General features: G+C 35.8%; 2 protein-coding genes across 3 annotated transcripts; one reads left to right on the top strand and one right to left on the bottom strand.

Moving 5' to 3' along the window:
* The first annotated feature begins 405 nt into the window (after positions 1 to 405).
* On the top strand, positions 406 to 3,215 carry LOC115445411 (male-enhanced antigen 1). Of its 2 annotated transcripts, none has more exons than XM_030171668.2 (4): positions 406 to 972; positions 1,886 to 2,085; positions 2,282 to 2,407; positions 2,730 to 3,215. In XM_030171668.2, the coding sequence occupies exons 2-4, from the start codon at positions 1,894 to 1,896 to the stop codon at positions 2,856 to 2,858; spliced, it is 447 nt and encodes a 148-aa protein (XP_030027528.1). In that variant the 5' UTR covers positions 406 to 972; positions 1,886 to 1,893; the 3' UTR covers positions 2,859 to 3,215. The 2 variants fall into 2 exon arrangements, with proteins under 2 accessions (XP_030027528.1, XP_037298234.1); XM_037442337.1 differs by lacking the exon at positions 406 to 972 and adding an exon at positions 1,781 to 1,799.
* Positions 3,216 to 3,297: 82 nt separating this feature from the next.
* LOC115445410 (serine protease inhibitor 28Dc) lies at positions 3,298 to 13,871 on the bottom strand. Its single transcript, XM_030171667.2, has 9 exons — positions 13,533 to 13,871; positions 12,607 to 12,701; positions 11,536 to 11,675; positions 11,045 to 11,122; positions 10,015 to 10,237; positions 8,811 to 8,951; positions 7,944 to 8,032; positions 6,441 to 6,872; positions 3,298 to 3,557 (listed from the first exon to the last, which is right to left on the bottom strand). The coding sequence occupies exons 2-9, from the start codon at positions 12,696 to 12,698 to the stop codon at positions 3,406 to 3,408; spliced, it is 1,347 nt and encodes a 448-aa protein (XP_030027527.1). The 5' UTR covers positions 12,699 to 12,701; positions 13,533 to 13,871; the 3' UTR covers positions 3,298 to 3,405.
* Positions 13,872 to 17,106: the final 3,235 nt, after the last annotated feature.

Genomic DNA, 17,106 nt, shown 5'->3' on the forward strand with positions numbered 1-17,106 from the left:
CCAACCCCAAACTATATTTATGAGACGTTCTGACATATATTTTTGGAGAAATTTCCGCAAGGCCGAGCTTATATATTCAGAATTATAGTAAACCGGATGGCGATGTTGCCAGACCGGACAACTCGCGGCCGTCTTCCCGCGCGTTTGTCCCGCGAGTGACGCGTAGTGCCGTCCCGCTCGTACACGTGTGTGTGTCCCGCGCGGCGACGGTGTTGGTCGTACGCGCCACTCGGTGTTAGTCGGCGTCCGTTTTACCTTCCGAGCGGACCGTGTGTTGTGTGCGAAGTTAAGTGTTCCCTGAGTGTTTCTTTTGTTGTATGTATATGAGTGTATGCCCCTCATAGAATTCTAATCTAAATTCAGATGCTGAATCCAGAAAGTTTGTATTGTGTTGGCGCCACTCACAGACAAATATTTTAACAAAGACTTTGCCACACATTTGAACACAGTTTTTCCTGGACCCGCCACACAGGCCTTCCAAATAAATTCGCACAGTATTCAAAGAGAGGACAAATACGATGGACTGCGAGTTTGTAGACGCAGTATACTTGTACTATTTGTGAATATAATTATTTATTCATGTACCTATATAAAAATAAACTAAAATCTCCGATATAGGGCAAGATAATAATTTACTAGTTATTCCGATTCAGGCGACACTGAACAAATTTCTATCCTTATGGCTTTTATTTTTAGGTTTCCATATACACAATCGGTTTTCCTTCAAGCAATTCCATAAAACTGAACTTTCCGCAAGTGTGGCAGGATACGCAAAGTTTAAAACTTTGAACGCTGTGATGTGTGGTCGAAAAACCGATACCGAATGCCATGGCAAATACGCAAACATTTTAAAAAACTTTGCACTAATACGCAAATACCCGTGCTACACATGTGTTCAAATATTTTTGTGAAGTGTGGCACAGTCAATACAGTTTTGCGTTACATTTCGTCAAATAGATGCTAAATTATTCTGTGAGTGCATGATTCTTAATTTTTCAATTTGCCCAGGCTTATACCTTTGAAATAACATTCTGAATCAGAAATCGGAATAAGAATGTTTCTTGTGACACTAATACAGTTTTTTCTTATACAAGTCAAAAGATGATGGGATTACAATAATAATACTGAAAGAATAATTTGAATATCTTGGAAAATAACTATTTTTTTAACGCGTTTATTATTTTTACGGATATTTTCCTTTATTTTGAGGGTATTAAATTGCAGACTGACAATACTTGATGATTTCGTCGTCAGGATTCCCAATACAAACAGTAGAGAGAATTAGTGGGATGTATTTTTAGGATATTTTCAATTTTAAATATTTTTTATAATGAAATATTTCATGGAATAGTCAGGACAGAAATTTAATTTAGGGGTTTCTCTGGACAAATTTGGTAATTTTAGAGATTATTCAACTTGGCGCTAGATAAGAAAATTCAATGAAAACTATGTTCTCACTTTTTGTTTTGTACCCGCTATTATAAAGATAATCATAATATATATGGAAAGCTATTATTATTACTCGACATTGGCGATAACACCGATAGTTATATGGTGGAAGCCATAATATAAAAAAAGAAAAATACGATAGTGGGGTAAATATTATTAGGAGTTGGTAACCAAAGAGAATTATAGTGGTTGGTAACATTGGTTGTAGTTTGTCAATTATCGAATAATTATAATTTATAGTTTAATATTTCCATATTTATATTATAATTATTGGTCTCTGATTATAATTCTCTTTGGTTTAATAGTCAAAGAGTACAATAATATATAAGAAAATAATAATTCTCTTTTTGGTATTTTCTTGTCCTTTTATTTAATTTTACAATATTTTCTGAAATTGCAACTATTATTCCATTACTTGTCCACTATCTATTAACAGTATAGGAAATGGTTTGCGATGGGCCAGATCCTCCAGAGAACAATCCTCACGAACTAAATCCTCCCCCTAGACATGAGTTAATAATGAATGGCCAACAAGCCGACGAAAGTGATGAAGAGAACGAGTATTTTGGATACGAGCCGTTGGCACAAGGGCCCGAGATAACGCATTCGGACCGCGAAAGTGATGAAGATGTACCGGTAATTAAATATTAATCTATGTTGAAATAGTTTAATGGTCAATATTTATTCTTTCCTAAATAATATAATATAAGTTATGTTGACATTGCAATACTCAATGAAACCACATAAGAACACCTTCTTGAAAATTAATACTGAGCCCAGAAAGTCATATCAAGAAAATCTGGTCATTTGTTGACAAAAATATATTTTACAGAACAATGTGCCCCCGACAAATAATGTCCCGCCTATAGAAAGCATGGACAACATATTGACAAGAGATGTATGGAACACACCCAGAAATTCTGACCCTATACAGATGGATGGTGAAAGAGCACAGCAGGTTTGCTATTTTGTAATCAAATGTAAAAAAAATTACATATAACATTCTTTAGTTTTGTTGTTGCAAAGAAAGTAATATAATAGAATGTTTGTTTTATATAATATATGTATTGTCTTATTTATTTTTATATACCTACACCCACATTGTCTCATCTCTATCACCCAAAGGTTGACTGTTAGAAAATGCCTCAGGCATTAAGTCCACCTGTATACATTTACTGTATATAAAGTTTAAATAAAAAAAAAAAAAGAAAAGTATATTGCAATCATTTGTAGTATGAAGTCAAAGTAATTTACAATAATGGTTAATTGTTTTTGTCTAGGTTATGTCAGCAATGGCAAACTTCTCTCTACCTCCGACATCTATACCAGAATGGGCTCAAAGTATTTCAGAAGAACAATGGAAGAAGACACTCTCAGACACAATAGAAAAAATTAAGAATAATAGATAAGTTTATATGCTTAATATTAATATGGTTAGTGTACATATACAATTATAAGATAAATATTATTTATATTTCAAATCTTATTATTTCCAATGGCCTGAATAAACTTATCAATTTATTGAGGCTTAATAAAATAGGCCACAATAGAACAGACACAGGATAATACAACTAATAATGTAAATTGATAAAAGAAGGTAATAATTAATTTAATTGAATTATTAATAGAGTTTATTTATTTACATATTGCATCTAATTTTTTATTGCATATAGACATAGATTAACCAAATCGCAACACTCATTAATATTTACTGTTTTCTTAATAGTGCCCTATTATTTCTTTAGTGCAATAAACTGGATGTTGTATTTCAGTGTTTATCTTTTTAATAAAGGTTTTTTGACATGCTTGCAAGAGATTGAGATTGGGATCATTTATTGAAAACAGCTGTTAGTGGTAAGACAGGATACTCTCAAGTTTATTTTTTTTTGGTATATAAAAAACAATGTTTATTTTATCAAATGTATAAAAAATTTCTTAAAAATATGAATATTCGATTTATTTTGTGGGATCGAAAATAGCAGCAGAAAATGTTACAAGTTTAGTTTTTTCGTTTCTTATGAACATGTAGAATGGGGAGTCTGCATAGAACTGTTCGGCTGATCGTGCTAAAATACCGCTCGTGGCGGCGACCGCTTCTGTGCCGTATTCTGTAATAGAAAATAAACTCATAAGCCTTAATAAAAGATTTCACTATGTTACAACGGAAATAAATTATCGGTATTTCAACATTTTCCCACCATACTTTACTGTGCTCAATATTGACACTTTTTCAAGCATCTTGCAAGAAGGCTTTGGTTAAGTTTTGACTGCATAAACGTGTTATCGCTACACGTATACTTGAATCAAATTATTTGCACACATAGGATTGATGGGCATTTTTGACATTTTATTGGTAATGAGTAATTACATATTTAACGTCTTTACCAATTTTCAGCTCTATGCGAATTTTTCCTAATTTACATGTTATAAGACTGGACTAATTATACAGGGATGTTATTATCATTATTATACTAATCGAAATCTGCGGAGGTTTTTGGCGCATACATAGCAGCTCAGGGTATCTTGTTATACTAAGATAGCTGCGCAGAACCGTCCGTGAGCGATACCGCATTGCGGCAACTATTTAATAGGGTACCGGACAGGTATTACCAAAAAATCTGAAATTCAGTTTAAAGTAAAATTTGTAATATTAAAAATATTATCTCATATTTGTTTTTGTAAAAGAGTTGTGATTTGTATTTTTAAATCAATAAATAAAATACAATAATTATAATATTTTTAGTCTATTCTTTAGGGTAAATGAAACACCAATCACGGCGCATGACGTCACACGTGGGTAAAATGTAAACAAACAGACGTCATCTGGATGTCATACCGCGTTGTGTTATTTTCTCAGGTTATTTTAATGCTTTAAATGTGTTTTTTGACACAGAACTGCTCTAATAATTAATATTAATTTATACGGGACGTTGTTACTATCTTCCAGCTTAACGTTTACAGATTGTTTAATCGTTAATCATAATGGACCGCAAAAAATATCGTTGGTGCGTCGTACCTGAATGTAATAATACTTCTATATCTTTACCAAACAAATTATTTATTGATGTACCACGAAAAACAGATATACGAATAAAGTGGTTGCAGTTAGCAAGACGAACCTACGACGGAATGTCTGCAGACTCACCGATTTAGTTCTGTGAGGATCACTTTGATGTAAGTAAATAAAAATAGTGTTTCGGTAAATAAATCGATGAATATTTCAATTAATGAAATCATTTGTACACCCAGGAGGTTATGGTTATGAGATGTTTTTATTTATGTTTTCGCTGCCACATGATATGGAATAGAATATTTATTTATATAGAATTCTGGTTGTTACACAGTAACCTGAGATTGCCTGAGATTAACACGGTCTATGCAGTGTTGCCAGATCATAATTTCTCTTTACCCCAGGATTATTTGGAATTTAAAATTTTACCCTTAAACCAATCATAAATAATTCGGTACTTTTTTTCTATATCCTTATCTATGCAGACGCCACGTCTTTCTTCACTTCCACTTCAATAATTATTAATTTAATTATCTCATTTTATTAGGAACAACTAGCTGTACACGAAAATTGTGTTGAATAAAAAATTATAATTGTTTCATGGCCTACAATGTTTGTATGAAACATCTTTCTCTAAGCTCAATATTTATTACAATACCGTGAAACAATAGCTTTAATACCTTAACTCGTAGAATTACCCCAAAAATTACCATAAAAAAAATACCCTGCTGATTCTGTTTTACCCTAAATCTAGGGTAAATAACCCTAATCTGGCATTATTGAATCACTGTTCAAATGACAAGACTTGTTAAGTTGCTTTATCCACGTATGACGTCACACGAGACGAAATGACATAATGTAGCGTTTGCGCGGGAATTATAGCTATTTAACATTTAGGCATGGTTTTATGTACTTTTAAAGCTTTATTTGTGCAAAATACTATTTTTCTTGGCTATTTATATCCACAATGATCAATTTAAAACACTTTCTGAAAATTTGTCCGGTCCCCTATTGAGGGAGCTAATATGTCCCTGTACGCTATACGACGCCTTAGGCGATTACAGTGTAGGGAGACCGACTATCCACATTGTCCTCCACTTCGGAGTTACTGTAGTCTAGCGATCACGCTTCCAGTGCTTCCCCCGCGACTTTCTCTAAGCCCCAATTAGTCACTTCTTACGTCAAGGCAGGGGGTGCCGTGGTGGAAATCTCACTATAAGTCACCAGCCCAACTTTAATTGTTAACCCTTTGTATATCCTCTTCGACATTGAAATTAAACTAATTTTCGGATTCTATCGCGGTGTTAGTATTTTATTTTCTCTCGACGTTTCGAAGACTTTGCAGCCTTCATGGTCACGGGGGGGACTGAGGTGTTGTTCATCCGTAAAGTCAAAGTTACAATATCTACCTACATTTTACAATTATACAACTTTTTTAAATTTTTTAAATTTTAGCTGTTGGTGGTCCGATCTACGCAGAATGAGCTCACAGTGTCTTGAAGTCTGGCAGCCGGTCTTTTGGGTTCTGATTTAATTAAATGTAGAACTGGATCCCAGGCTTGTGTAAGCTTCTAACCATCTTCCCTATTGAAATTAGGATGTTTTTTAATTTCAATAGCCTCGCGAATCATCCTAGGCAGGAATCGGCGTTCTTTGGCGAGGATTTGTGGCTTGTCTAGTCGCAGATAATGATTGGCGCCTCCCTCAGAGTGTTCAGCGACTGCAGACTTCGTCGAGCGTCGGTGTTTCACGTCAGCTATATGTTCTTTTACGCGGGTCCCTATATTTCTGTTTGTTTGCCCGATATAAGAAATCATTATCCTCTTCGAAGTGACTAGTCTCGGGAAAATCATTTTAGAAAAATCATTATAAGTATGATCCAACTTGGGTTTGAGCCTAGTATATAGCAATCTATTTCTGCATGCTGAGATTAGACAAAAAATGTGCAATGTTTTAGACATTATAAGACATTGGAACGTACCATTTATAGTCAACTTCACGTCGTGTATGATAGAATCAACATAGACGCCTGGATTTGGAAGATTATTCAACATTTCCACAAACCCTGTTTCGTTTATTTGATCAGAGTTTTTCTTACTAATTAATTCGTCCTCAGTTTTGTTAATTGTATTGCTGTTCACCATAAGGGCGAAATTAGCATCAATTGGACTAAACATGGATTTGATACCCATATCTTTTAAAGTTTCTTCTAATTTTAAACTATGTTGCAGATCCATTTTAGGGAAGCGTATAACTGCTTTTTTCGGCATCATCTGTTTTATGAGATCATTTATTTTCTTGTAGTCAAGACGCTGCAACACCTCCAACAGATGTTGTTTTTTTGGTATTCTGGGTTTTAATGCGTATAACGTAGTTTCACTGTCATTGTATGGCAATGCGATCATGTGCACACCTGAAAAACAAATGTGCATTTTATTGGACATGTAAAAATTATGTTTTCGCATACAACTGCTGGTAATCTATAAGTACTCTATGGATATACTATTACATTAAGCTGCAGAGTGTTTGTTTCAATGCGCTAATCACATGAACTAAAGGTTCGAATTAAAAAAAAATTGGTGGAAGGCTATTGATTTATTTATTTGCACTTTACTTGGCCCCAGGCGAAAGGTAAAAGAAACAGATGCGAGGCCCCGGGCAGAGTAAAAAAACGTTCCTCTGCTTTAAAAAGTTTCGCCATTCTTTCCCAGTCAATCTATATATTTAAAAGAAAGCCCCCGCCGCATCTGTCTACATGTCATAACGCGATAAACTCAAAACGGCCTTAATTAAAGTAACCACCAATATGCTTACTAAAATTAAAGATAGATATTGCAGGTACTACATGTTACAGCTGTCGCTCTCGACATCAGTCGCCTGTTGTAGTAGATACTACAATAACGCTATTATTTAATCTCAATGGCACTTATAAAATTGTATATTTATTTTAATGACTGCTTTCAATCTGGTGGCGCTTTTGTATTGCGTACATATATAGTACTACTACCGTGCTTCGGTCCCGTTCAAATCCCAAGCAGGGCAATAAAAATTGAGACTGTTTTTCAATAGAGATATTTACTCAGTCGTAGTTCAGAGCCAGGAAGTTGTCAGTGTAATACTTCTTTGTCTCAGAAAGTTCGTAAAGCGGTTGGTCCTGCGCCTGACCTTTATCCGAACATTTCGAATTACCGAATTGCTGCCTCCTCAGACTACGGCAGACAGAATTAGTGAATGTACCTGTGTATTGTGCACATACCTGTGCACTGGCAGATTTCTGTTGAGATTGGCGCCGCGCCGCGCCGTGCCGTGGCCGATATTTGGCTATGAGCATATTATTTTAAAAGTTGATTTGTTTATGACCCTTGTATTTCTGAGACTTCTTCACAAAGATTTTACGATTTATTATTATTATTATTATAAATACATATAAAGTATAAAGATATAAAGTAAGAATAATAATTTAAAAAAAACAGTTCTTGTTTACCTTCTTTTTCCGACGAAATATAATTAAAATCTCCCAAGTTTAACATAAGATCAACCAGCATTGTGTTGTTTCGTTTCTTAAATGGCATCCTGTTGAAAGCAATGCGTTTAATTTGTTAAAATATAACAGTAATAGGTAGGTATTAAACGGGCGTAGCTAGATTTTCTTGTCAAGGGGAGGGGATCTTGAAAATTCTAGAACCAATCGTTAGTTAATCTTTATTTCGAGGGGTTAAACCTTAGAACTCATCTAACGACTTCACCCATCATGTATAAGGTAGCTTTTGCTTGTTCCGCCTTACTTAATCTGCATGACAATTTTTCCCGTGCTAAAATTACCGTGTGTCCAAGAACTTATTTAGAGTACCTTATTTCATGCAAAAAAACTATAATGAGCTTAAAACTTTTGAAAAAAATATCCGAAATACATAATAGACAACAGTTGGCCGACTGTCCAAGTTATTATTACAGCCTCCGCAGTCGACATAAATACATAATTTAAAATTTGAAGTATCTGGAACAATGTCATTCTAGTGTGCATTGAATATCAATGCACAAAGATTATTTTACCTGCGAATTTCCTGTTCAACACAATAGAACTCATACAATGTGGGAAATGACGTAGTCTTTTGTGTTTATACCGGATCAGGGTCGACACATTCCATTAAAATATTAAAATTCAAAATTCAGCCGATATCGTTAATGAACTAAATAATTTTAATATATGAATTTTAGGATAAAAGGGCTTTGTATGTACTTGGATACACAGTTGGTTAATTTAATATCGTTGATATACTTGAGTTTATTGAGAAGTAAGAAGCTAAAATTACAGTTTTAAAATACTATGCATATACATTTTGCAACTTACTTCATAGTGTAGTCGGCTATAAACGGATGCTCCCATTGTCCACTAAAATATAAAGCACTCAACAATACAGCTTTAGTTGTTTCAGGTAAAGTTTGTTTTAGAAAATTCTCAATTTTTCCTTGAGTGTGTGATTTAACCCATCTGAAAAAAAATCAATACTAAGTATATTACCTATTTATACAGGAATTGTAATTCAACTAATTGTAATTTTTAATACTACCTATAGGTGTATTGATTTGAAAAAAATATTTTGAACACGTTACGACAGAAAATGTCACTTAGTGTGTAAGTACATTGCGTGCGGGATGTGTCTCGCTCAATATCAGTCATCCAGTGAACAACGGCTTCACAATATTAATATGTGGTGTACAGAGTTTGCGTTTTGCGTTTGCATACACGTACGAACAACGTTTATTGGCGAAATATCCATTGACGTCTCAGTACTTCCCATGCTTCATTATTTACACACGCACAAATACTTCGGCGTTTCCGATTATAAATGATGTTTTAAAGCGGGATTTACACTAAGTACCAAGAAAACTTACAGAAGTTGGCCTCCGCCGGCGATTTATGTCGTCTGACGTCTAAATGTAGGTAATCAGCCACTGCGAGCCGTGGAAACTTTGAAGCTTGTGACGAGTCACATGTGCATAAAATGTTTGTATAACATATTGCTGCTGATGTAAACGCGCCTAAAAGTCGTAGCTATGTTGCGCAAGAACTCCTAGATGCGCTTGCTTGAGTCGACTTCTGCAAGTTCCTAGGTAATCTAAACCTCCCTCAAGGCACAAACAAACACTTTAGTATCTATCACATATATATCCCCTCAAGCTAATCTTCATAATACTTAATTTACTTATATAAATGATTGCTGCTTAATTTACTTATATAAATTATTGCTGCTTAATTTACTTATATTTACTGCTACCTGTCATATCTAATGATAAAGTTTTGATGGAGACAAGCTAGTGGAAGGCAAATTCTTTCTTCTAGATTCGCTTCTCGTATTTTACGGCTTTGTAATGCCCCACTAATATTCGATGCTCACCGAGGCAGTGGGACATGCTGTACGTAAGTTAGAAGTGTTGTTCAATTTGAATACAGGGAACAATCAACACAATACTGACAAATTACGATTTCGTAACGCCCACATCCGCTTCGTTATCCTTTATTTTCTTTACAATAACAAAGTCAATTAACTTACTCATTAATCATTTGTTTGACCTCTTCTTTTTGTCTGAAGTCTACACTGAGAGCCTCGCCGCGGTAAACCTGATCCAAGTAATCACGGAACACGTCGCGCAGCTGTGTTTGTGCGTCTACAAATATGGCGTCTGCGTACAGGGTTTTTGATGTTTCAACATGACTATTTAAATTTTGCAAAAGATTACCAAACTGTTCGTGGTTGCGACGATTTGTAAATATATCTGAAAATAAAGTGAGTAAAACGACATGATATACATTGTCTTTTAAAATTTTTCATAATAGCTTGCTTTAATATAAATATTAGGAACGCAATTTTAGGTTTAAACCGCGGCACTGTCTACATCTAAATAGGAAAGCAATAGATGAAGAACAGATAAATTGGCCGGCTCAACCATTTTCGTTTAGACTTAGTGTACTTAGATCATTCATTCCCAAATTGTTCTCCAAAAGTGTGTGTCAATACGGGAGACTTAACGATGGTCTACTTTAGCGTGTCAAAAAAAGGGCGTCCACGAAAATTTATTTGATGTGAGTACTAAAATGTTAGCTCGACTTCACCTATTAATGTAGGCACATAATATTGATCTAATAACGACCTCTTTGTTGGTGACCCTAACATAACTTTCCAGACGACCCCAGCAATGGCTGTGCGGTATGCACTTTATCAGCAAAATATAAAAAAAGGTCTAGGAACTAACAAAATTATTAAAGTGGTAAAAAATTTGGGAACCTATGGTATAGATTCTAGTTTAGGTTCGCAATGTATGTAATTATGCTCATTTTATGTAAACGAGAGGTAAAAGTGTCGTCAGAGTCACACGCTAGGTACCTAACCAACATTTGCCTTTCTAAGTAGGTACCTACTTATAATAATTATAATTGGCCAGCCATTGTTGGGACGATAAATACGGACAGAGGTGCCTACTTTATTATAATTATTATTGTGGGAGTTTGTTAAGGAAATATCCTTGTCATCTCCTTAAAAAAGAAATATGTTAATTTGGTAATACTTCCAATGAAGTGGTCACCTTGGGAAAATCCAAGCGTCGTAGCTAGTTCCTGGTACGTGTTTCCGACGCTACCCAGAAGTGTCATAGCGAGTAAACCTATTAACAAACATAATTCATAAGTTTCACAAATTCCAGAAAGATTAAGGTATTTACTTCAATAATAGCCTATGATTAGTCATAATATGTATTAGTATTATCCACGCTAATACTATATTTTAATGTAAAACCAACTATGTAGGTATGTATTTGTTACGTTGTTAGGGCTACTAAATTTAGTACGGAGTAAATTTAATCCATAATAAAGGATAGACTTCTGTTTATTCCGGGTAAGTTGGTATCGGTAAGTATATAAAGGGACTTTAACCGAAAAAACTTGTTTATGCATGTGAAGCCGCAAGCAAAACCTAGTTTATAATAATTACCTATTTGCTTTCGATGGAGAGCAGATAGGTAGATTATCAGTAAGTACTTATACTTTTTATTTAAACTTTTTAAGTTAGGTAACTTACCTGCTACACTGGTCGGAGAAATTACTACGTTATCATCTGTATTTTGCTCCATCATTTTTACTGTAAATTGATACCCAAATTCATTCACTGCGATAGGCAAGTATTGTTCATCTTCTATACCCGACGGAGACGATGATATCCTAATTATTGAAACAGAATTAATTATAGAAATTAGTAAGAATTTAATAGTTACTTACTTACCTAATGTTATTCCTATTGTGTACATAGACAAATTAAAGACGTTTTTGGTACTTTTTGAAAACGAATGTGGCAGACACTTAATGCTTACTGGTCTACTGGATACATAGATAAATTAGGCCGAATTTATTGTTCTGTAATGTATTAGCTCTGGCGGTAACCAAGTCCTAGCTGAATATCAGCCATCGTATAAGGTAAGCTGTAAATTTTTTTTACGAGCAAGGCCCCTCTGGGGACGTACCGCGAGGTCATGGTCAGTGGTCTGTGTCACCCACACATTACGTCGTCTCTGACCTCATGAAATACGGATATGTTATAGGATGACACTACTCTAGTAAGTTTAGTGTAAATATGTATTGGGTGTTACCACTGAAATCATATTACCTATGTCTGCAAATGTAACATGTTTAGAGATTGCGTATTGTTGTATAGGTACTTATCTAATCTACATAAAATTTTACGTGGTATTACGACGTGCACTGTAAAAATATAATTACAGGTGTCCCATAAATGGTATGACCAATTTAAGAGGAACATGGCTTGAAGGATGCGCCACCAAAAATAAACAAATGACCTCTATAAAACTGTCCTAAATTTCAAAATATTGAGGATTTTCTATCTTTCTTCGAAATTTCGAAGGTCACAAATTATAATCGATAATGTTTGATTATTTGTGCATACAGCAAACAAAGACAGGTCAAAAAATCGATTACTGGAAAAAATATAAACTCCTCAATATTTTGGAAATGGTAATTTATAGATGTAATTTTTTATGTCTGCTATATCACCCTGCAAACCGTCATCTCCTTAAGTTTGTCGTGCCATGTATGGAAAACTTTGTATACCTATTAATATCTATTTGTGCATACTTACTTGTTCTCATCATCTATAGCCTCAGCATGGCGTAGAGAAAAAATAATGAAATAGCATTTTGCTAATATGAGAAGTTTCATTTTTGATGCCATTACCTAAAATGAGAAAAAATTCAAGTAAGTACTTACTTACTTACAACAATATTATCCTATATATATATAGGCTTAAATCGTTGTGACGGCCTACCCGTGAAATAACAATATACGATCTACCCTGCTTCACCTGATTCGAAATTTATGTTAGGAGAAATTTTATTAAAATATCACAATGTGAATAAGTCTATGAGGCCATATATATATCCTTAAGGAATATATAGACGCATATTGTACTCCTCTATCGACCTGTTTTACGAGTAGATATCCTATTCATGTTCGACACTATATAAGTTATACCCACGTAAATATGCAAGATAGCGTGGAAAATACTTGCCTTGCCAAAATTGTAAATCTTACACAAAATAGTAGTTACTTAGACTAAGATCCAATGCCTTCCTGCTATAAAAAGCGCATTCCTCAAACAGGTAAAGCCCGTATGGTTATAGGTACAGACAAAAAAATTTAACAATTTACTTACGAGAATCTATTTATATTAAGATACGTATAATGTGAGATCAGTCAATGTCGAAAGGTTATCAATGGATTTAAAAAAAACACGATATGTTAGCAATTGCTTTATGTAAATTAAAATAATACTTAACGTAAAAGGAAATATGGAGATACGTAAAATCCTGATAAAACCATGAAAGGGTTCAAATCGGGTGCTATTCTGAAAACTATAACGTTTTTGAGTTTATGCGATAGTACACTGAATTGGTAGGCCCTATTTGAGTATAATATCTACACTTAAGTACTTATAGATTATAATTTATCTACTACCTACTCTAAATAAGTATAGGTCTTCGTTATAATATAATTATCTCCACTTACCTGTAACACATGTCACAAAAGCAGTTTTGTTTGTAAACAAAGTATTTTATTTCGACAAACACGTCTGCACTCTCCGCTGTGTCAATGGGTAACTACATAAGCGTGTACATTGTACAAGCCTTGAGACACAATCACATAACGGAATGATTCACTGTTTGTGGGTCAAATCGGAACCAAAGCGCATCTCATTGTATTTCTTTGAATTCCTAGCAGTGTTTAAAATATATATTTATTACACAAGTCACTTAGACCACAATAAGAACAGAAACTATTTTTGGTATTATAAATATCACCCCACGGTACACGTAATTTTTTCGATATTACTTGGGAGACAAAATCATTATCTAACAGTGCGACTTCTATCTGCCCGCTCTAGTGAGATGCAGGCGCAACGAAATTTTTGAAGAATGTTGCTAAGCAGATTTTCGTGTTGTTTTTAAGACCTATCCGGCCTCCCTGAAGTCAATCCCTTCTAGGGGATCCAAATCATAGAAAATAAAAGACCTATCTGGCCACCTGCCTAACGTTAATACCCCTTACTTTAGAACAGAAATGGAACACCAATAATAATTTAGAATGTATGCCAAACAAAAAATATAGTAGACACTATAAAAAATTTCGCCTGCAAAAGGAGATGCCCGCATAGCTAAGGCTGGTCCTAGATTGCACGTTACATAGATATGGTATTTTATATATTATTTTTCATAAATTAGGGCAAATTAACTAATACAGATTCGCTATCTTTTCTCTAGACTCTAAGAGGATCCAATCGATTTTTTGTTTCGCGGAGAAAGTACCTTATTACTACCGCCCAGCCTCCGGATGGATGGTTGGATGCGATTGTGCGGTTATATTAGGGTAACCGTGCCTTACGGCCCGACGTTGAGCCGCCCGGATTTGAAGTGGACCGTCGCGTCGGGCCGAGTCCCCAACCATATGTACTACAAACTAACCTACGCATGGCATACCAACTAAAACTCCGCGGTGGCCCTCTTTGGCGCATTTTTGACAGCTACGGGTCTTCTCTGACGGGAAGTGTCCAAGTTGTCCGCAGCCGCCCCTGCGCGGTGCCGCCCGTTTTCTATAGGGGGGGAAGGGGAAGGCTCAGTAGCCCCCGCGCACCCGAAGGACGCTCAGAACGTGGCAAAAATAGAGGAAGTGTTAATGTTTGTTAGTTTGTACGGACTGGGATGCGAACGCGAGACTTATTGGGCTACAGCCTTTGCACTGGCAGTAGACTAGCCAAAACTTAACTATAAGTAACAAAGAGTATCTACTAGTTTTTAATTTTATGCTAGCTTCTAACGGCGCGGTGTGATGTAAAAACAAGTCACGCCTCGGCGCGTTGCACCACCCTATCCCGAGCCTACACGCCAAATAAACCTAACCGCCACAGCACGGCGCGGTTAGTGCGTCCGATCCGATCCAATTCGATAATTATTACCTTCAAAGATGTAGCGACCGGCACTCGATCTACGCTCTTAACAATACGGCTTAAAACACGTATTACACTGACGGATAGGGAACATTTTTATTGGTGTCTGAAGGCGCAGCTTATTCACAGCGGACGCGCCGCGCCAATCGTCAGTGTGATACGAGCCTTAGGCACACTGTAATGTGTCTACTGTAAACTTCTAGTTTTTTTTTCTTTTCAAATGAATTCGCACATTATGTGTATATTTTTATGATAATTACTTAAGCATAGGTAATTATTATAATGTTGTGTTTTTACACTTAGAGTGACGGAGGAGGGCCAGGTTCCTAATCCTATCTACGTAGCTCACATTATTAGACCGGGGAAAGCTTGTAAATCATTAACAATGACGCCCAGTAATACTGCAACGATTCATCACAAAAGAAAGTCACACGCAGTCTATAACTCGCTTACGCGCGATCGCTACGTCTATAAAATATTATACTCAATTTCCCCTCCCCCTCCCTTCCCGTCACCCCACATCCCTCCCTCCCCATCCCCTATCCTAAGGAACGCCATGGTTGCTAAGCCGGGGGATCATCTGTACACCATTAGCAGAGTACCCGGTGATAAACATAGCGTTCCCCAATAAAAAAAAAAATATTCACAATTCACACACGCCTTTTATCCTCGAAGGGGTAGGCAGAGGCGCAACAAGAGCACCCACTTTCCGCCGTGTTTATTCCGTGCCATAATGTGATACGATGGCGAGCCTACCAGCATATCGGGCACAGAGCCCAGACTTCGGGCATACAAAGTAGAAACACCTAATATTTGTCACTGCCCGACCCGTTGATCGAACCAGTGACCTCTACACCACAGACGCAACCTAATACAAATACACCACCGAAGCAGTCATTAATTGTAAACATGTGGCTTGAAGATGGAACTTTTCAAATTTGAAGTGCAAAAATATGAGGTAACTCGTAAAACGTCACTCGCCATGCGGTGACCCGGGATCGAATATAACTGTGGCTTATTTTTTGATATTAAGGCAGTTTCCTATTGTTATGCTAATTCTTTCCTTTGCAAGTTTACAGTAAAGCATAAACATTTTTTAATCTATACTATTATATAAAGCTGAAGAGTTTGTTTGTTTGTTTCAACGCGCTAATCTCAGGAACTACCAGTCCAAATTGAAATTTTTTTTTTGCGTTGGATAGCCCTATGTTCGTGGAGTGCTATAGGCTATATATCATCACGCTATACCCAATAGGAGCGGGGCAGTAATGGCTAATCTCAGGAACTACCGGTCCAAACTGAAAAATTCTTTTTGTGTTGGATAGCCCTTTGTTCGTGGAGTGCTATAGGCTATATATCATCACGCTATGACCAATAGGAGCGGAGCAGTAATGGCTAATCTCAGGAACTACCGGTTCAAACTGAAAAAATATTTTTTTGTTGGATAGTTCTTTGTTCGTGGAGTACTATGGGGTATATATCATCACGCTATGACCAATAAGAGCGGAGCAGTAATGGCTAATCTCAGGAACTATCAGATCGAACTAAAAAAAAAAATTTTTGTGTTGGATAGCACTTTGTTTCTGGAGTGCTATAGGCTATATATTATGACGCTATGACTAATAGGAGCGGAGCAGTAATGGCTAATCTCAGGAACTACCGTGTTTGAACTGAAAAAATCTTTTTGTGTTGGATAGCCCTTTGTTCCTGGAGTGCTATAGGCTATATATCATCACGCTATGACGAATCGGAGCGGAGCAGTAATGAAACATGTTGCAAAAACGGGGAAAAATTATTAGTTTTGAGAGCTTCCGTTGCGTACGCTGCGTAAACGGTTAAAGTTATGCAACAATGATATATGACGGGATTATTCCTCTTAAAAAGTTCTAAAAAATATATTATAAAACAAAGTCCCCCGCTGCATCTGTCTGCCTGAACGTGTTAAACTCAAAAACTACCCAACGTATTAAGATGAAATTTGGTATGGAGACAGTTTGAGAGGCTCCCGGGAAACTACTATATCAATATAAAATTATGTATGGAACCTTAGCATTAAAAACGTTATCATTACTTAAGTATATGATTTTAATATAGAATTTGAAAACTCGGCAAGACAGGTATAAATAAAACACGATACCA

The sequence above is a fragment of the Manduca sexta genome, chromosome 24, assembly GCF_014839805.1.
Source record: "Manduca sexta isolate Smith_Timp_Sample1 chromosome 24, JHU_Msex_v1.0, whole genome shotgun sequence".
Classification (NCBI taxonomy): Eukaryota; Metazoa; Arthropoda; class Insecta; order Lepidoptera; family Sphingidae; genus Manduca; species Manduca sexta.